The 21543-nt window shown below is 42.7% G+C and overlaps 1 protein-coding gene across 1 annotated transcript in view; it reads left to right on the top strand.

Annotated features, from left to right (window-relative positions):
- IFT43 (intraflagellar transport 43) overlaps positions 1 to 21543 on the top strand; it is a 67335-nt gene that overhangs the window by 20738 nt on the left and 25054 nt on the right. The window contains exons 4-5 of the mRNA XM_060262480.1: positions 17528 to 17563; positions 19871 to 19917. Of these exons, the coding sequence (XP_060118463.1) occupies positions 17528 to 17563; positions 19871 to 19917 (83 nt within the window). The remainder of the gene's footprint in view (positions 1 to 17527; positions 17564 to 19870; positions 19918 to 21543) is intronic.

Below are 21543 nucleotides of genomic sequence, written 5' to 3'. Positions count from 1 at the left end.
CACTTTTCTTTCAGTTTTTCCTTCCTCCCTTCCCTCCTTTTGGTTCTCAAACATCTGACAATCATGTCTTGAGGCTCTCAGATGCCTGAAAGTTATTCTGCGTGGCTCTTACATTAAGCAAGTTTGGCCACTCCTGTTTTAAAAGGTATGTGCTATACAAGTTGGAATATCTGCAAGTTCAGCCTGTTCCCTGAAATGGTCCCATCTCAATGTTACGGATATTAGCTATGAGACTAGGGAGACCACAAGCGAACAGGGATCACATACCTGTATCTACGGAGGTTGAATTTAGTAAGAAGACTCTAGATTTAAAAGGATTTTAAAGGTTTTTATTGAAAAATATGTTGGTTTACAGTCACACTTAATCATTCAAAGTATACACGCAATCAAGAACTAGGAGAAGAATAAGGAGTGAAAATAGAGATGTTTAGGAGCAGTTATGGGGTGATACTACCTTTCCACATGTGCAGATATCTGTGTCAGAGAAGTGAGAGATGTGAATGACCAGCATGTCACATCAAGAGGGCCCATAATTAGCATCATGGGAGTGTACTCTTGTGTAGGCACCTTCAGAGTGCACACTGAGGCATGGTTTACCTCCAACTTTTATACTATTTTGAGGGGGTGATCTCCCCTCCTGGAATGTAATGGCTGATGATCGTGGGTGGGTTTTCTGGTTCCCAGGTTTGCGCAAAAAGTGTGAAGGGTTCCTGACGGCTTTCAGGAGGGGTCATGATGGTTTGATATTTGGAATAATTTATTTTGATTCTGAGGGAAGGAGACAGGTAGGATGGGTTGGTTTTCACAGGGGGTGTGTACATTAACAAGTGTCATGCAAAAGGAATCAGGAGGGGGCCCTGGAATCGAGAGACCATTAGCCAGATGTTGCCAGCTGGCTGTAAAAATGCAGATAGTTTAGTTTCGTTTTTTCGATTTGTATCCCGCCCTCACCACTGAAGCAGGCTCAGGTGGCTCACAATACACAGTAAAGTCACATTAAAACAGTTAAATTAAACATTAAATTAAAACAGTTAAAACTATATAAAAAATTTAAACAATTCGGTGCTAATTACCAAACAGTGATGGGACTCTTTGTCACTGTTCTTCCATGGCAGTGGGGGGCGGGGAGAGACAGGAAATAGCCCTCAAGGATGCCTTTTGCAACCTTAGACAGAAATCTTTTGTTTGCAGCCTTGGCTGGCTCCTTGGCACAGGCAGAGAGAAAGAGAGAGAGTGTTTCTTACTTGGCCTGTCTTTTTGGGATCTCTAGTTCTGGTCAAGAGTGGGGACCCCAGCTTTGGGGTGCTTCCACAAGGTTGGCAGTGCCTCTGGCTACAAACCTGAGTGTCATGTTCTCAGGGTGCAGGCAGGCAGGAGTCCAAAGCCAGTCCGAGGTCAAAGTCCAGGAAGTCAAGCAGGAGCCAAGTCACCAATGCAGAATCACAAACCTGAATCAGAAGTCAATGTCCAAAAGCCAAAAGGTCAGGGTGCCAAGGAAATTAAGCAGGTCAGGATCAGGAAGGAGCATGGATGCAAGCCAGAGAATAGATTTGTTACTTCCACAAAGTTACCAGGTCCTGGGTGGGAGCTATATGGGAGTCTCAATCAGCCTGCTCCCTGGGTGGCAGTGACTCTGCTAGAACTCAGGGCTGAGAGATCTGAAGCATCCGGCGTGCCTCATGTCTTCGCTCTGAAAGTTCTTTCCGAAACCTGCTTTGAACTCTTGAGATGGGAGGAGGAGAGCTTAGAGGAGATTGATCATCAATATCTGACACTGGTGCCTGAAGAGTGATTGATGGGCCAGCTGCTGTTTGTTCAGCTGAGGAACTGGCTGGCAACTCTTCCAGGTCTGTTAACCTTCCAGCTCCTCCTTGTCAGGGCTCATGACACTGAGAACAAAAGAGCATTGCTGTGGACTATTGGTGACATTGACTTGCAGCTCCATTAGCATACCTGCATGCACATGGATAGAAGGTGAGACTGGGTTGAAATCTAGCATGATTAATTGAATTCCCTATCAGGCCAAACTCTCTTGTGAAAAGGCAGGCTGTATTGAAGCAGCCAACATCATCAGCCCTGTCATGAGCCACAAGCAAGGAGCACTGAGCAAGAGGAATAATGCCAGATACACCTGAAAAGCAGAGAATTTCACAAAATACAGTCTAGTTATGGACCCACCATGTGCTTAGCTATCTGCTCTCCCCCCACATTATTCTATCTTTGCCAATACATAATTGAAGCCCAGACATGTATTATGTCTGCTGCAAAGGCATCTGTTCACCAGCAGAGGGCACTTGTGCTCTGTAAAGAAAGCTGCACAAATGCCCTTCATGACATCATTACCTTTTGATAAACAGACTTACGGTAACTGGCCCTTTATATTGGCTCATGCATTATATTTATAAGACACAAAGGGAAAAGAACATATGCTTGCCAAACAGAATACTTGGTTTCTGGCAAAGAGCTTATTGTCATATAGTGACAAGTTTAAGTGGGAGGGGGGAGATTTGAAAATAGATATAGTAACTCCTGTTTTGCCCAAGTCTCCTTTATAGGATTTCTCCCAATTGACATCTTTTTCTCTCTCCTGTTCTTAAAGGCTAAGAAATACTTTGAGATGATTCATATCTCTTTCCAGATCTCTTTCTTTTTGCTCTGTTCCATGCACATACCAAATCAAATGGTTTTTTATCTTCATAAAATCTTGTAAAATGACACTTTATTTACCATGTTACACACAGGAAACTGAGGCAAAGAAATTTTCCTCACAAGGAATTTATTGGAGTTGTATGATATGATTCAATGCATTTCTGGTTCAAAGGCTGGGAAAAGCATGAAGGTCACTTAACTGAAATGCTTTTTGTATGCTTTTTAAATATGTGTTTGGTTCTTATAAACTGTATTACCTTGTATTTTGGTTCTGAAGCCCTAGTAGCAATGAATGACCAGGTCTTTGCAGAGCTAGTGTAATATAGTAGCTGTAAGTTATGAATCCAAAAGTGTCTAATTGAAGACTCATCTTCTCTGTATCTCAGCCTGCCCCCCTCCCCCCAACATCTGCTATATGGGGAGAATGGGTTTGTTGCAGAGATTTCAACAAGCTAAATGGTGGGAAGGTTGCAATTTTGTTTGAGGATACAGTATACAGTATTACATTGATTAACTGAGAAAAGTGATACAGTGTTGCCAGAGATTAGTATGCAGCTCCATCAATGGTTACGGTACATCAAATTGTCTCAGACTAGAGTTTCTTATACATAGCTGCTTGTTCCTGCCTGGGAACTAAGATTGCAAGGAAAGACCCTCTTGACTGTCCCATCAGCCAAAGAAGCTCATCTGGTGAGTACACCCTTTCAGTGGCAGCCCCATACTTATGGAATAACCTCCTGTCCTGGATCCCTCATTTAAGAAGATGGTTTTATTCACAATGGCACTGGCTTAGTTTTAGTTTTTCTGCCTACCAGTGGTTTTAAATTCTTAATTTTAATTTGTGGTTTTTATGTACTTTATTATATTTGCATTGAAAGCCACCTTGAGTTCCTGTAGATAAGAAAAGCAGCTAATAAATAGCTTAAATAAAAATAAAAAGTAAGTTGTAGTGCTGAAGTGGTAAACAGGCAGTCAAAATCTCAGAGGCCCCCTTGGAAATTATCTCAGAGTTGGAACGGTCGCCCCGCTGCCTGCAGCCCCTGCTGTAGCCTGCAGGCATCTACTCAAAAGCCCCTTTGACAAAGCTGTGGAGGGAGAGGCAGACTTGGCAATGATGCCAGCATCAACTGCACCAGGCAAGTTGGGTAAAGACCAGCTCAGTTGCTGGCTGTGCGTGCAGGTTGGGAGGGCTGCAAGCAGGGGGAAAACCGGGGGGAGAAGCTAGCCTGGGGCTCCTAAAGGCATGGGAGCCCATAGGCCAGTGCCTACTTGGCCTAATTGTTATCTGACCCTGTTGGTAGGCTACAATATCCAGATTTTTGTGAATCACAAGGAAAGAGGAACCCACCTGTGCTGTCCTGGAGGAAGAAGAAACAAGCTCCATGGCACAAAATAGGAAAGGAAACATTAACTCTTGGGTTGCCAAGCAACACTAGATAATGTGTTGGGAATAATGGATGAGTTTGTTTTACATTCAGAATCTGACCTTTCATATTTGAATTGGAAAGAAATTTTTCTCAAAGTGATCATAAATGTATACCCCACCTTTCTGTCCTTGTCAGGGCCAGCAAGGTGACTAACATTAAAAATATACACAATAAAATCATATATTAAAAACCAATAAAAGATAAATGATAAAAGAAAACCAGAGCTGAAATACACATATGAAAACATAAAAACAGTCATTAAAACAGGGCAAAAAGGGGGGAATCACTGAGAGAACACTGAAGAAACAAAGTTTTCTCCTGCTGGTAGAAAATGGCAATAGAAGGGAGAGAGAACTCCTGAGTTTTGGTGCCACAACCAAAAATACCTTTTTCTGGGTTTATCTGAAACTGTAAAAAACTGAAGCTATGGAACTTAGTGAGAAATGTCTTATAATGATTGGAGCTTAGAGAAAGCCTGGAAGGCGAAAACGGGCTCTGAATTTCCAGATACCTCATTTAGCTCTTATTCAGAAAAAACAGAAATTTCCTGCATGTCTAAGAATTTACATTGACCAGCCAACGTTCGTACGTTCCCCTTGGCGTTCTTAAGGCGGTCCTTCATTCTATTTGCTTCACAGGAGACTGAACCTGCACTTTCTATGAAATTTACTTAAGAAAAAGAAAATTGTCTCTGTGGACTTTTTTTTTTTTAAAAAAATCTGTTACTAGGCATTTGGCTCTTCTCCTGCTGATGCTTGCTGTTTGCTATAAATATATTTTGATAATACAGCTAGTTATATTTTTGTGTTAGAGTAATTTAATTTGTGTTAGCTTTCAGAAGCACAGTTGAGACTAATTTATACATGGAAGTGTTGCTTTGTATCTCTGCCACCCTTATCTGTGTTTCACTTTGGTTGCTTACCTGCTCCGTCTCAGCAAGTGGGGGCACCTGAAGCAGGGCCGTGGAAAATGACAGCAGTGGTTGAGTAGGTTTGTAAGGGAGTAGGTGTCAGTATGTTGGTCCCAAGCCATAGAAGGCTTTAAAGATTAACACCACCACCTTGAATTCTGTCTGGAAACAGATAGGGGGGCAGTGTGTATGGGTCAAGAGTGGAATGATGTGGTCCCTAGCACTCACTCCAGTCAACATTCTGTCTGCAGCATTCAGCATCAGCTGAAGTTTCCAAACACTTTCCAAGGGCAGCCCCACACAGGGTGCATTACAATAAAAATCGCTATGATACATTATAATGAAATCAGTTAAGGACCTATGGAAAGTTCTATGTTCTAGTAGGGAAAAGATCTAAATCAAGCTGTCCCGTGGCAAGAATAGAGTTGGATATAGGCTAATGTATTTTCTAAATCTCTATGGTTTTGAAGGAATTTCTTCCTTAAAATACAATATAAATGGTATCTTAATAAACCATATTAGTTGTCAGAAGTGAATGCTTATATTCCAAATGTATGTTGGCAGTGCCAGGGAAAACTGAATTTTTGCACATATTCTGGAACTGTTCTCAGATTTAGAGGTCCTGGTGTAGTTATAGATTTGATTTATGACACAGCAGAGTATCTATTACCCTTTGGTCCCATGGTAATCTTTTTGAATTTTTTGAAGGAGACTGTTTTAGAATCTGATCTGGTGAAGATCTTTAGCCTGTTTACAGTAACTTAATTCAGATTACAGCAAATTAGAAAAAGTTTAAACCTCCTTCCATTATGGAATGATATCAGAAGATTTGGAAAATGGTTCTAATGTCAAAATTAACCTACCATGAAAGGACCTGGAAAACATTAGGTAATGTTCCTAATTCTATTGTGGGAAGGTAATCAACGTTCATAGTCTTTTGGAATACTAAATTTCAGGATGAGATCATGCCTTTATGTGCTTTCAATTGGATTTGAAAGTTATGTATTATAATTTATCTCTTGCTGTTATTTTATAGTAAAGAAGTGAAAGAAGAAAGTGGTTCATAATCTGAGGTTCATTTACCTGAATGCATGGCTCTCCATATCTGACCCTGTACAGCAGTTGCCCTTATTGCATCAGAGTGGGTTGATCATACTTCCAATTAAGGTGGCACATCTTGCTTGTATCTGCTCCCGGCCTTCTAAGTGGTAGTTCTGTCTGTATGGAACAAATCATCTATGGGAACTTGTATGATTTCTTCACTGCTGGCCTTTAGACAAAAGGTCAAAACTGTGTGCTATTTTAATAGGTGTTTTTGTGGTGGGGTAGCGTGGGTGGATTTTTATTCACACTATTTTGATATTCATATTGTATTATATTTTAATTGATAATTATTTGTGATACACAATTAGTTGACTTGGGCTCTAAGAGAAAATATGGGATTTTAAAATGTAGTGTTCGAAAATATTGAGTAATCTAGAACTGGTAATGTTAGAGGAAGCTGATCTATAGAGATCCCTACTTTGGAGCAGGTAATCAGGCTAGACCACTCACTGCATCTCTTTTGGAAGTGTGGTTTATCTTGAAAGAAGGGCAATCAAGGCATATCTCAGAGCTTGCACATTTTTGGTGTGCCTTGGAGCAAAGCTTATCAGGATGATGCCAGGGGCATAAACCATCATCCGGTAGTTTCCTTTTGCCAAGAATAGTTGTTTAAGAACAATCTGTCCTATTGTACCACTTCCATAAAGTTTAATGTGGCTTTTGCAGTCAAAATCCTGATGCTTCAAAAATATGTAGAATCCAGCATTTACCCTTTGGATAGCTAGAACAGCATGTATGTTTCTGGGGCAAGAATTATGCTGACATGATTTATTTATAGATAGTGATTGGAGTGGGAGAACTTGTAGTTTTTGGTTCTGGAGTTGGCAATTGGTTGTTAATATTGCCAGGGCTGCAAAAGCATTTGAGCATTTGAAGATGGCACCAAAAAATTAGGGGAAAAATTCATCCCTGGAGACCAAATGCTTGAACTGAGGTTTCTGGAGATAAGTGAAAATCTGCTAACAGAAGATGTAACAAGCTGGATTAATAGGATATTTTCTGTTAGTGCTCTAATTGTTTTTATTGCTGTGTATTCCATTACTGTGGAAAGAAGAGGGCTCTCAATTCAAATTATTAGTAATATTCTTATATTTCCTGTGCCTGAAGTGACCCTGAGTGTGTATAAAAATCTTAGGCCTATTTCCACTTTGTAAGCAAAGTAAAATACTTGTTTCTAATTCTTTTACTGCCAAAATAAGTGTTTATTCACATTTGCAAACTGGCTGCTTGTGTTGCTACAATGTGTTTCAGATAGCTAGAAACTTTCATATGAAGTGGGCTGCGCATGTTCCATTTCCATGCATTGCAATGCAGTGTCAGTTTTAAGGATGCTCATATGATGGAAGCAGCTCCTCACCATTGCAAGCTGTATGTGGCTGCTTCAGTGTTTGCTCAGAGGGTTCAAGCAGCCCCCCAACGCCCAGTGCTGAATATGTGAGTCCTTGTGTGGAGCAAATAAGTGACCAGTTAACATGTGTGAATGAACCCATCATCTAATGAAGAATTCCCTGGGAATGCTGTTGTGTTATGGATGTAGACATGGAGCCTGAACTGGAACAGAGGTTACCAAACGTGCATTGTCTCAATCTGCCACCTGTTGCAGACCTTGGAGATAGAGAAGGGAGGGCACAGGAAGCAGAGTGCCACAGGAGTGAACTGAACTTGGGAAGAAGGAAAAGAAGTCTGATTAAGTTTTGTCTTGAAGTGTCTGTTTTTGGGTTTGTCCCTGCATTGATCTGCAAGGGAATGAGGCAAGTAATGGCCCCTTGGGGACCTTCAGGACTTTCTTCTCAATGTCAGCCGTCATTTTCAATCACCCTCTCCCTCCCAGCCATTAATTTTGGCCCGGGATCATGGGGACTTGTCCATCTATCACACCTAATTGACACTAAATGATCTGTCAGTTTATTGATGAACGGCAGGAGTGGAATTGTCACAATATATTTTACTTTCTAACAACTCCTCCTGACAATTTTACCTTGTCCATCTCACTCTCCTCACATAAATCTCCATTGGCCTCTCGTTCCTTCTCTTGGGCTGTTCTGGTGCCAGCCGCCTCCATGCCATCAGCACGCATCAAGGACATCAAGATGGCGGTAGAGCTGCAGTGTGTGTGGGTTTGGATTTTTTTTTTCCTTTTTATAGAGTGGATGTTTCAGGAATGCTAACAGGCTCCTGTCCTCTTCTCCTTCAGTGTCATTGCTGAGGTGGTTCTCTCCTTGTCTTTTCACAGCCAGTATGTTCAGACCTGGCAGAAACAATACGGCAAAAGGGATAGAGCAGTAGCATTTCCATAACTAAATCCCACCAATGCTACTGTGACCACAGAATAAAACGTGTTTTGTGTTTTAATATGACTTAAAGGCAGGCCTCAGATTCAGTGGGAGCTCAGAGGAGCACAGCTCCTGAACCTTTCTGAGAGTTCCCCCTCCTCCTTCTGAGAGTTCCACCTCCTTGTCCATCGAATAGTATGTACAGCTGCATAACAATCCCTGGATGAGCTCTACCACCTTTTTTCTACAAAATGACTGCTGCTTAAAGGGATAATCACAACTGATCATTTCCCTTTTCTGCTGTTTATTGGGTTGACCTGAAAGGGTAGGATTTTTATAAATGTTCTTAATTCAATTTGTTGTTGTTTTAAAAAATAAGTTTCCTTAAACACTTTTTGGATAGGGATAGCTGATATGTTTAAGGCAGGGTTTTTCAAGCCATGATAGCACAAAGTGAATTCTGGGAAGGAGGAAGCAACAGCGCATGGATACTGAGTAAAGCCATCAATGTGAAATGAGTCCCTTAGCAAAAGTTTTGTAAGAATTTGGTTAATTTCTTACCTGGGTGAACCCTGAAACCTTGAAATGGGCTGGGAATTTTTGTTGTGCTTGCTCTTCATATATATGTGTGAATTTTGAACTTGTTAGGTAGCTAAAATAGCAAGCCTTTACTGGATATAAAATATTTTGGTGAGTATTCTGAGGAAGAAATGTTACTCCTTGTCCTTTATTTATTTAGAATTTGTTGGTCATATTCTGGCTCTGAGAAACAAGAAGCTCTGAGCATTGTAACTTTTTGAAAACGATGAGATTTCTCTAATTTACGAAAGCCTAGGGTTAATGCCTAGGTTTTCTCATAATTTTTTTCCAGTGGCAGAAATGTAACTAGTGAAGCCATAGATGTCATACACTGTGAGCATATTCTGTGTGCAATATGAATAGTTTCTGTTTGTTTTTAAAATCTCTTCTAACATATTCTACCTGAAGAGAGTAATGTTCAGAAGAGCTGACTCATTTGACTTCACTGACTTTTCTGCCATACCCAGCTTCCTAACACCAACAAAAGTACCTCAAAACAGCATACAAGAGTTCCTTCAACAGACCCATAGGTAGGGCTGGAGACTCGTCTAAATCAAGTGTAGTTAAAATGCAGTAATAATAGACTGTCATAGTGATTAGACTGAGCTAAAATTGCCCATTGTTTTTCATTAACATTTTCAACAGTACCAGAAAATACTTCCTTTTTTGGGATGATTTTAACACTCCTTGCAAAAATGGCCACCTGTTCGTTAGCATTGCCTTCAGTTGCTCTCATTCTGAATTGCCCTTATCCTTGATAATACTGTTATCAAGGTCTGACTAGCTGCATAGCTATGTGGCCCGATCCCATTAATTGTGTTATCTTTGTTTGGCTATGTAACTGATCTGGGAAGCATTGCTTTCACTCTCATTTACACTCAGTGAAGTGATCACAAAGCCATTCTAAACAATATAATCATGATAACTTTCTTCCATTCACTATATTCTTCAGATTAGCTGGTGTTATCCTAGTCCAGGAAGGAAAAAGAAGTAACAGCTGGGTTGGGGGTAGGATACAGAAGCAGTAGCAGACTTGAAGAAAGGATAGCATCAAGCAGAATTTTAAAGAAGCTAATGTTTGCATAAAGTATCTTAGGGAAAAAAGCTAAACCAAAATTGTTTTTTTAATTCCTAAAATTGAAATGCTGGCAATAACAAACTTTAGAAATTACCTTGTGACATTTAGGTAGTTGTAGCTGGTCTTTAAGACTATACTAAAATTACTACTAATGAGTAAATTATACAAAATAAGAAAATGGATCAGTTCACTTTATATGGATCAAAAAAAATTCAGTTTTAGCAAAAGTTGGAATCCTATAGCTGGAAGTGGGAATCCCTGAACAAGGGGAAGTGATATCTTTACTGGTAAGGATCAGAAGTGGGGGTAAGCACAGAATTTGTAAGTACTGGAAACTGTAGGTACTGGAAATTCTCTCCCAAGTCTTAGTTTGAGTCCTAAGCAGATACTATCCATAAGACCATAACCATAGAGCTAGAAATGTTGGGTTTTCAGACTTCCAAATCCTTGTTTTGGTCTTTGAGATAAAAGTCTGCCCTTCCTTCGTCTCTTGAGCCAGTGGCAATTTTTGAAAATACCCCATGTTTTTAGTAGTTTTGTTCAGAAGGAGAGGTATTTTGAATGCTGCAAACCTAACAAGAAATTGCCCTGTTTTCCCTTTCATGAATCCTCTCTTCAAAAATAAAATGTCTGTGAACATCACTACCTTCCTTTCCTCTTTTTTCCTTCTGTTCTCCTAGCAAGAGGGCATCTTCAAGGGGCTTTAGTTTTATGGGTCATTCATAAAAGAGAAAGTGCTTAGGCATGGCAGGAATTATGTTCACAACTGTGCTGAAACATCCCCTTCAGCTGTGATGCTGTTTCTGTATCTAAACCTATACCACCTTTGATATTTTAGTCCTTGACTCTCTGCAGTGCTCTGTGGATCCCCATCCCTCAGTTTGTACCACTGGGCTCCTCAGAATCTGCATACCACTCCAGAGAAGAAAACTCAGACCGTGTACTTTCTGTGTGTAGACACCTTGATTTATGTGTTGGGACTCTGATACCTCCATGAGAAATATAGAATATGTTGCTGGGTGTCTGGCATGAAATATGTTGAGTGGGACTGGAGAAAAGGCAATTTTAGTTGTACCTTTCTTGAATACAGAGCCCCTGAAATGTATATAGATCCATAAAGGGGGGGGAAGTTCAACAAAAGAAAGTCAGATATGACTATTGAGGGGAGGCTATGAATGGAATGAATAGAATGGGTAGAAGAATGATGTGTGGGGAATATTTGGTAAAAATCTTTTAAAAATGGAAAAGCTCATTTTATGTCTGAGAGACATAAATGTTACAAGCTGATGGACAGAGCAATGGTCTGATGCCTTTAAAACACACACACTCAATAATGGTATAGCAGTAAGGGGAATGAAATGGGAATGCTGTAGCATGTTTAGCCAGAAGGGAGCACACTTTACACACAAATGTATATGTCCCAGTACAGTTCTAACTTGGACGGTTTGTGTTCCACAGGCAATCCTGCCCTGTCAATACTCATTCAACTCTTGTAATATTAAAAATGAATTGTGCTGTAGGGGGCAAGTGAAGTATATTGGGGCTGTCATGGAGTTTGGAAATGGTATGGCTTCCCTGCTTGAGGAACACTGACTAGTAGGAGAAAGGGGGAGCAGGACTTCTGCAAAAACTCAACTAAATATCATCTCAGTTTTGAAGTGTTTGCTGTTACCCAGCCCTCATAGAGTCTCTTAGGTTGGTCACTTGTTCTTCCTTGGCTGTTAGAGGTGAACGCACTTCTTGACCTTGGCATAAGTTTATTTTTTTAAACATGTCTCGTCAAGGGTGATGTAATGGTGCCAAGATAAATAAAGTTACAGGATAGTATTAAAAACCTTTATGGCCAAGTACATTTTTCACTGCAATGCCCAATGAGCTGGGGTGAGGGTGGGGGAGAGGAAAACCTGCATGGGCAGACTGGAGATCCAGCAGTACAGCATTGGACAGATGCTCTTGCACTGCCTGGAGGGGGAGCGCAAACCCCTTCCCCAGTCTTCTCCTGCTGCCAATGCTTTGAGCCTGGACTTCAGGGTGTTGCGAGCTCCTCTCTCTTCACAAGACACTATGGAACTAACTTTTCCATTATCTGGTATCCAATTTTGCACCTCTGGCCAAGGCTGCCAGGTGATTCATGGTCATGGTAGCGGGGCTTTTTTTTGTAGTAAAAGCCCAGCAGGAACTCATTTGCATATTAGGCGCACCCACTGACATCACCAGAGGTAACGTCGCTCGTTCAGTAGGTTGCTTTTCACATATTGACACAGAACAGTACAATGCCACCAGTTGCATTTCATGGATGTGTGTTCTCACACAGCCCAATGAGAGATCTTATTTTGCCCCTCCCCCAAACAAGGCCAGAGAGAGAGAGCCACATGTGGTGGAGTGGGTAGCAGCACTTGTAGGTGGCTCCGTGTCTCTTACTCTCTTTGCAAGCCCATTGGAGACTGGAGGTGGCAGAGAGGACGGAATGCGTGGTCTGGGAGTGTGTGGCTGCCTAGCATCTTCCCTCTGCTGGAGACCTTTTTTTGAACTAGAGCCCTAGCCAAGCCAGCCAGAGCTACATTCCTGTGCACCTGCTCAAAAAAAGTCCTGCGTGGCAGAATGATGCTGGGGGTTCAATCCAAAGATCATCAGCAAGCTGTGCCACCCCTATGCAGCAGTAGTTGCCCCACACTGAGGCTGCTGGATCATCTGAAGAAGAAGAATTGCAGATTTATACCCCGCTCTTCTCTCTGAATCAGAGACTCAGTGTGGCTTACAATCTCCTATATCTTCTCCCCCCACAACAGACACCCTGTGAGGTGGGTGGGGCTGAGAGTGCTCTCACAGCAGTTGCCCTTTCAAGGACAACCTCTGCCAGAGCTATGGCTAATCCAAGGCCATTCCAGCAGCTGCAAGTGGAGGAGTGGGGAATCAAACCCGGTTCTCCCAGATATGAGTTCACAACCACTACACCAAACTGGCTCTATCTGAGATAGTGCAAGCACTGCACACATAAAGCTGCATGTGTCGCAGAGACCCCAGGCTATCCAGTAACCAGTATAATGAGATTGCTGGCACCACCACTCCATGAAGCAGCAACCACCTACAGCTGAAGACCTCTGGGTGGTCCAAGGGAGAGGGAGACCTGGTTGCTGAGTAGCTTGCTCAGTGTCAGAACTAGGCCCCCAATATGTGGAAGAAACTGCCAAAGAACACCCCTCCATGGGCCAAAGCGCAGCTGCTGCATTGGAGGCCATAAATATGGCAGTGGCACTGGCCACCAGCAGGCCCGGGACTGCATTTCCGGAGCTACTGGCTGAGTGGAGAGGTAGGTGACCTCACCTTTGAATCCTGAGCTGGCATGAATTTGGCTCTAGTGGCTCCCAACTTACCAATGAGACTGCCAGCGCAGCAAAGAGGTTCTACTAGATTATTAAAAACAAGGTTGTTCCGCCGTACTGAAGCTACAATTGGAGTGGGTCTTCGCACTCCCTTCTGAGCAGCCTTTGTTTCCTCCCATGCATCAGTTGTTTGCTGGCAGGATAACAGCCCTGGAAGGGCCAGTTCCATCCCATAGGCCTTATAATTGATGCCCCTGAAATAGATTGTAAAGAAACTGGTTTCTGGAAGATGGAGGTTACATCTTTGGTGCGATCAGACTCTTCCTTCTTATTCTCAGTCATTCTGTTGCTTACGATCATGAGAGCATCTTCTATGCACACCCATCTATACTTCCCCCTCCATTGTTTCCCTGCTGCCCATTTCCCCTTAAGAAACACATAAACTGTGCCATCCTAGGCAGAGGATGTCAGTGGGCTTAGAAAGGATGGCACTGTTGACGTGCAAGAGGTTGACCTCTTAGTGCTCAGCTCTCTATACTGCCCTACAGCAAGGAAGAATAACCAGGGTCATCCATGATCTACAAACATTAAAAGATTTCAAGGACATGTGCCCCCATTTATCCCACTTACATCCCATTTAAAACAAGTTAACGGTGTCTAATTAACCACTAAACATTGTCATCCTGCATGAATATCACATGCTCGCGTTTCTTGGAGCCTCATCATTTTGTCTCCATTTAGATCACCACAATATTCCATTAAGTGAGAGAGAAACATTTTAGCAGAGATGATGTCTACATTAGTGCTATCTTTCACCCTTTAGCACTTAACCTCTGAGACAGGAACCTTTACAGAACAGAATTGCTGCCTCACCCCAAACCTGGTATATTGTTTTGAGGAGAGATGAGGGGTGGAGAGAGCACCATTGGCATATTTGAGTGTATTTAGAGAACACTAATGCTATTTCCAAAGTATACATCTCAAATAGCATAATAGAAAGTATTATACTAGTAATATAAGAATCTGTCAGTGTCTCTTTTCTTCTGTATCACAAAGCTGTGGACAGATTGCTTTATGGCCTTACTTATTTTTGAACCCCCTCCCCCATTGTTTAACATTTGTTAGGCAAAGGTACTTTAGGAAGTATACAACAGGCCTTTGGGCCTTTAAATTCTAGTTCATTTGCCCCCTTATTTCCTTCCAATTAAGGAAGAAGGAACACTATAGTTCCTTCATGAAAAAAAACATTGTTTTTTTCATGAAGGAACTATAGCATTCCTCCTTCTTTAATTGAGACCAGAATAGTGAGATTTTTAAAACGCTTCCATGGTTGTGCATGAGAATATAGAATGGAAAACCCTAATATATGTTGTCTAATTTTTCTGAAGGCTAAAGCATGCATAACTTTGCAGTGAGAGAGTAAAAGATACTGTGTCTTGTACAGCAAAAGAGACTGGTAAGATACATAACTTGCCTTGGATACTTCACTATTATTTTTTTTGAAATTTTAAAATTATACTAAACAATACGTTTTGTTAGAATTAGAGGGCCACTACAAACCCAGGACTATCCTACCCTGCTGCTAGTGGCGGTGCCTTCCACTGATCCCAGGAGCAGAGATAAGTGGTAGGGTACAATCCATTAAGTGTAAAATGTCTATCTAAATGGTAAAATTGTAGATCATCCTCGTTTGGGATAAAAAGATGAATCATGGGGCTGAAGTGGAGGATAAAAGCCATTAAACATCAAGAAAAACTTTCCAAGCAACAGAGAGAGATACAATTTTATTACGATTCATGCACATTTTTCAGAATTCTTTTGTAAATTATGCCAAGTATAGTTCAGGTACTATCTAGTCAAAGGATGACTTCAGAAGTCCTTTTCTAGTCTTAAAATTCTTAAAATGGCAAACGTTTTAAGGATTCATTGATTTAAAACTTTTATAAACCTGCCTTTTTACCAGAAGATGGACTCCAAGGCAGGTAATAATAAAGCCAACACATCATTGAAACAATTTCTAAAAATCATTAACTTAGCTGGCAATAACATTTTGTAAAAGTCCAAGCATTTGTCCTTCAAAGCCTGAGTGCTAGAAACTCTCATCATCTTAAAAGCTCAGTCTTGCAAGTGCAGAAGGGATCTGCATATGGTACATGGAGAAAAAGCTTTTTGTAACCTGGTCATCTCACATTAACAAGTAGCAGCAGCTGAGGCTTTATGGTGTCAACATCTGCAACTTGGAGAGAATGCTCGTTACTTTGAAAGCTGTGCAGGAGCCATAGACATTCTAGATGGAAGGCATACTTAAAGAAGTGTGTGCCACTTCAGGGTTGCTGGGGTGAGAGCTCCTCCTTGGAACAGGGCATGTGATAGTAAAGGGAACCCAGGTGGTGTTCCATGTCATGCAATGCTGCAACTCCTAAAGATCACCAAAAGGATATTTCCCAGTGCAGTTTAAAAACTTTGTCCTGTGAAATAGTCAAAGCAATCAGCAAGTGATGGAGTATCTGCTAAAAAGAAACCTGGCATTTAATTAACTTTTCAAAGTGCTGGTTCAGCAACCTCCATGTTTTACATTTTGAATATTGAACAAGCATCCTTAATCGGATCTGAATTAGTTCTGGGCTTGCTGGGGTGAAGACAGAAGGAGAGAGCTGCCAGCCATCCCCCCACCTGGCTCCTCCCTCCAACAGCACATTATTATGATGAACTCCAAATAACTCAGACAGGTTTTCTCTGATCCATGGGGCATCTGGCTCAGCCTTTTCCAGTCTGACTCAAGGCAGATCCATTAAAGAGCAAATTTGATATTTATGGCTAAGGATGGCAAGAAGAATGTACTGATCTCAAGTGACTGAGCCAAACTAGTAACAAGTACAGCCTCCCTCTGAGTATGGAAGATTCCCAACCACTTTTCTGGTGGCTCTGGCTAGTGTTCAGATGACACTTTAAAATTAACAGTGTGCATAAAGAATATGAGAGTCCCCAAATGGAAAGCATTTCTTATGTCTGTCCTACCCAGTTCTCCCTGTTCCTCTGTGTCATCCCCCTTTTATTGAACAGGCCAACAAATGTTTCATTTGATTTTGAAAACTGTCTTATCTGCTTCACAGCAGGTATCAGTATTTAAAAGAATATTTTTGTATATAACCAGCATAGTTTTGGGCGCTACCAGAAAACAGGAAGAACAGAAGTGCAAATCATTCCTTTGCTGTAAAATGTATGGTATGGAAACTTGTGTGTTTCTGTCATGGCGCAGTGCACATGTTCCTAATGTGTGTAGAGCTTCTGCAACAAGGTGGAATTTTACATTCTATCTTGTCTTATGAATTCTTAAGGGTACTCTTTCACGAAAGCGTCACTACTCAGACTGTGGGTGTGACTGGAAGGGATGGCATGTTTTATTTATTTAAACAGCTAGATTAAAGTCCAGGAGCATCTTAAGAGACCAACAAGATTTTGGGGAGGGGGTATGAGCTTCCTTTGTCAGATACCTTATTTTTTTCTTTTCAAAATGTTCCACTTTTCTATCTGGTTAGGGCCCTCAGTGTTGAGAGATAAATTTTAAACTGCTTCTCCTAATGCAGCCTTTTGTTTTTGCTGAAAAATTCTACTCTTCCTCTACCCAGACTATTTTTACCACCACTGAGATACTGATGTCATACAAGGCAAAAGGTAGACAAGCCTGATTTTCACCCTTCCCCTCAAAAGACACATGGGGCAAAAGGGTTAAAAAGCCCTTTTCTCCCACACCAATCTTCCCATTCAAATTATAGCCTCAGCAGCTACAGTTTATAAAAAAGACAAATGTAGCATATGGTTTACCCCTCATTGTCATTAAGTGTGCATTTTGCATACTACATCCGAGGCAAAGTAAGGCTACACATGGCTTTCCCACTTTGCATTGAAAACTCCCCACAGTCTTGAGCTTGGGAGGGCAGGGACTTTTGTGTGTGTGTGTGTGTTTCACACCCTTTGCTAACATGCTGCAGTCATGTAGAGCCAAATTTCCTTAGGGCTTCAGGAGTTAAAATCATCCCCTTGAATTGTGACTTGTGTTATGTGCTTTTACTAGAGAGTCATATTGAAGTGTTTGTCTCCAAAGACATCTTGAAAGAGCCATTTGGAGTTTTCCTTCTGCCTTCTACACTTTGTAAAGCTTTGGCCTTTTTTTTGTCTTTCAGGTCAGGAAAGAAACATGCAGAGCAAGAAGTTGAAGAGTAAGTTCACTGTCTCCAGCACCCACTAATTTCCTACATGAAAGTCAGCTGTACACGTTTTTCAATGTGACTTCTCTTTTTTGCTTTTAGTCCATATCTGTTGAGGCTTTGTACATTTTTTGCTAATGCACTGATTAGGCATGGTTAATGAAATTCTGCCTTCAGTGCTGTTGGAGATATACAGGCCTATTCACATAGGCAATGGCAAACCACCCCATAAAAAGTCTGCCATGAAAACATTGTAATGCGATGTCACCCCAGAGTTGGAAACTATTGGTGCTTACCTTTTTATTCACACAGGAGAATGAGGTGGCAGAGATCTGTACCACTTGAGACTGCTGGTGGGAGATTCCAGCTTTGAATGTTCTTTCTCATACAGAAATTCCTACAAATAGAAGACTGGCACCACAGAGAGAAGGGCTCTACCCCTGTTCTTTCGTTGCTATGCTTACATGAAGCTGCCTTATAATGAATCAGACCCTTGGTCCATCAAAGTCAGTCTTCTCAGACTGGCAGCAGCTATCCAGGGTTTCAGGCAGAGGTCTTTCACATCACCTACTGCCAGATTCTTTAACTGGATATGCCAGAGATTGAACCTGGGACCTTCTGTATGCCAAGCAGAAGCTCTACCACTGAGCCACAGCACCACCTTATCTGGTTAAGACTTTGCAAAATAAAATAGCTTTTCAAAATGTGATCCTCCCCCAGCAATCTGAAACTGTCCATTGCTGGTACCTCATTCTCCTGAAAGTATGAACTGAGCCCTTAGATTATGAAGTCATGTTTTGATATTTTTTAACCTAATACCAGAAGATGATAGGGTTGCCAGCACCCAGGTCCCAGTGTGGGTTCCTTCACTTTTGGGAACTTTGATTGGTGAGGGAAACCCCACACCCAAACAGGAATGTTGATGACATGATGACATCACTTCCAGATGATATCATCACTCTGTGGATGTCATACAGCAACACTTTAGTTTTGGGGCAAACTCTATGGTTTTGAAAGCAACGCCCCCCCCCCCCCCACATAGTTTTGCTCCAAACCAGAGTGTTGTATGCAGTGTCGCCAACATGATGACTTTACTTCTGGGTGACATCATCGCATCCAGGACATAATGTGTGATGTCCTGCCCACCCCAGAACACCCCCCAAATCCCCCTACCACAGCAAGTGGACTTGGCAACCCTAGAAGATGAAAAGCATGATCATGTATCTGGATTACTTTCTAAGGAGAGGGTTGGTGGTATCATAATGGTAAAAGTCCCAAAGTGCAGAGCTGTAGCAAGGCTGGGGTCAGTGCATGCTCCATACCACCTGGAGCCCTAAATTGCCTCCTAAAATATTGTTGTTGTTGTTGTTATTTAAAAAAAAAAGTTTGAATTTGTGACAGGACAATGTCTTTTGAAGGATACCTGTTTTCCTAAAATCTTATTGTTAAAAACATACTGAATTATGTTCCCAAAGATGCTGGTACTCTGCAGTTCTGCTCACCCTGGATGGATTCTTCTTGGCCCAGGGTGAATTTTTTTTAAGATTACTGTTGCCCTTATAACACATAAGTCACCCCGGGGGGGCTCTCTTTAGCTACTCTGATGGTAAAAATATTGCAAAGTGCTACTGAGGGTCAAGGGTTAGGAAAAAAGGTTATTTATTTAAGGAAAATGGGCGTTATAAATAGATAAAAAGCTTTCATGCTTAAATATAATTTTTCTTTGTGCACCTTCTGATGTTAATTCTCAAAGAATGAAATGCACATGATACACATCTCACTTAGTGACAGAGTTGTAGACACTTCCATTAGTTAATTACTGTTTTATTTTATTTTCATTTCTTTGAAGTTCATTTGGAAGCATGACAGCCCTACCTAGCAAGGAGAGTTGTGGCTACAGCTCTGCAGCAGTGACATATTTGGGAAGAGACAAAGGGCTTGTTTTGAGCAGGAATGCACAGGAACACAGTTCCGGCTGGCCTGGCATTAGGGGGTGTAGCCTAATATGCAAATGAGTTCCTTATGGGCTTTTTCTACTAAAAGCCCGGTGTGAAACAATGGTGATGCCAGGGGGTGTGACCTAATATGCAAATAAGTTCCTGCTGGGCTTTTTCTAGAAAAAAAAGCCCTGGGAAGAGATACAGAGAAAATACACCCTCTTCCCCAATATTTCACATGCTATGTAACTGGTACAGGAAGGAGCAGTCCTCATGGTTCATTCTGTTGTTCTTTAGAGGAGGTTGTAATCAACAGGAGCTCAGAATTAGCTGTATTGCAGTCTGACCTCTAAAGCTGTTTTCCCTGTGTGGTTTCTTCCAGTCACCGCCTGAGGCAGCAGAGCCTGGAGGCCTCTGATGATGGAGAAGGTAAGACCCTTTCCTTTTTATTTAAATGAAAGCATGTTACATTCACACTTGTGAGGGCTCTCTAGCAGAGATAAGATAACTGGAAATTTCCAGTGGGGAGGCAAGTGATGAATTCATTATACTTGTATGAAACAAAATGTTTTTTCTACAAAACTGGAGAAGATGTAATGGAGACCAGTAGCATATGGAAGGAGAAGTCTGGAAATTACCTGCCTTGGCTTTGAAGGAGATGAGTGGCCCAAAACATGGGGAAAGCAATGCGCACTCTAAGCCAGTGGTTCCCAACCTTTTTGGCCCCAGCGACCAGCTCCAGGGCCAGCCTGCCAACCGCGGCCCAGAGCAGGCAGGGTGGGGGGACTCAATTCAGCCTCCCCCCCGCGGGGCCTCCTCCCTCCTGTTTTCCTCCACCATTTTCATCCTCCCTGCTATGCCTCCCCACGCAGCATCACCGCTTCCTCCTCCCCCCATTTTCTCCCTCTCTCCTCCCCCCCCCGTGCAGCCTCGCCACCTCTTAAAGGTGCAACTTGACTCCTATTTTGTTCTACTGCTTCAGACCAACACAGCTGCCCACCTGGATCTATCCTCCCCCACCCCCGTTTTCTTCCCTCGCCCCCCCGTGCAGCCTCGTCACCTCTTCCCTCCCCCCGTTTTCTCCATTTTAAGGTTGGGGAAGGGGTGGTGAAGTCCTCCCAGGCTGCCCCCCCCTGCCAAACAGCTGCAGGGGGGAAAAACCACTGCGGCTAGTGGCAGCCGAGTGTACGTCACACCCCAGGCAGGCACCCCCCAAAGCACTTCAACCCCCCCCCGGGCCCGCGGCACTCACCCTTTCCTTCCCTTCCCTTTCTGTCCCATTCCGTTGCCACCCCCCTGCCTACAATCACAGTGCGCCAGGGGGGGGGGAGGTGATGGGACAAGAAGGAAAGGGAAGGAGGGGGCGGGTGGCAGTGGTGGGCTCGGAGGAGGAACCAGACTCGCCATGGCTGGCAGGCCGGGAGGGGGGGGGGAGGCAACAAGAAGGGAAGTGAAAGAGGTGACAGGAGGAGGCAGGCACGCCGTGGCTGCAGAGCCCAGGCGCAGGGGGGCAGGAGGCAAAGGGACAGGAAGGGAAAGGAAGGGTGGCTGGCGGCCGGCAGCAGTGGCAAGCGACGCTGCCCTTGCCTCCTTCCCACTTGAGGAGGTAGCTCGAAGCAGCTTTCCTGGCCGATCAGCTGATCAGTGGGGGGGAAGGCTGTGCGGGGGGCGAAGGGGAGAGGAGGCCCACGAGGAGGCTGGGAGGCTGTGCGACTCATGAAAAACAGATGGCGGCCCACTACCGGTCCCCAGCCTGGGGGTTGGGGACCCTTGCTCTAAGCTGTGGAGTCTTGTGAGCAAAAATGCCACTTCATGAGCTACTGGCATTAAAGTTGTGAGTTACTGCATAAATTAGTTTGCTCTGGGGTCATTTTTCCTGAGCTAAAACAGAAATGTGTGAGAGCTGGAGGCTAAAAAACTGCACTAGCTCACAGTAACTCAGCTTAGAGTGAACACTGGTGGAAAGTGTTTTGCCTTTCCAATTTAACTATAATACTGCCCATTTCCATGTCTCCCAGTGGATGCTTTTGTCTTCCCTGCCTTGTGTCTGCTTTT

This window comes from Heteronotia binoei, chromosome 21 (assembly GCF_032191835.1).
Source record: "Heteronotia binoei isolate CCM8104 ecotype False Entrance Well chromosome 21, APGP_CSIRO_Hbin_v1, whole genome shotgun sequence".
Lineage (NCBI taxonomy): Eukaryota > Metazoa > Chordata > Lepidosauria > Squamata > Gekkonidae > Heteronotia > Heteronotia binoei.
Note: the sequence above shows the minus strand (reverse complement) of the source record. Positions and strands in the feature narration are given on the sequence as shown.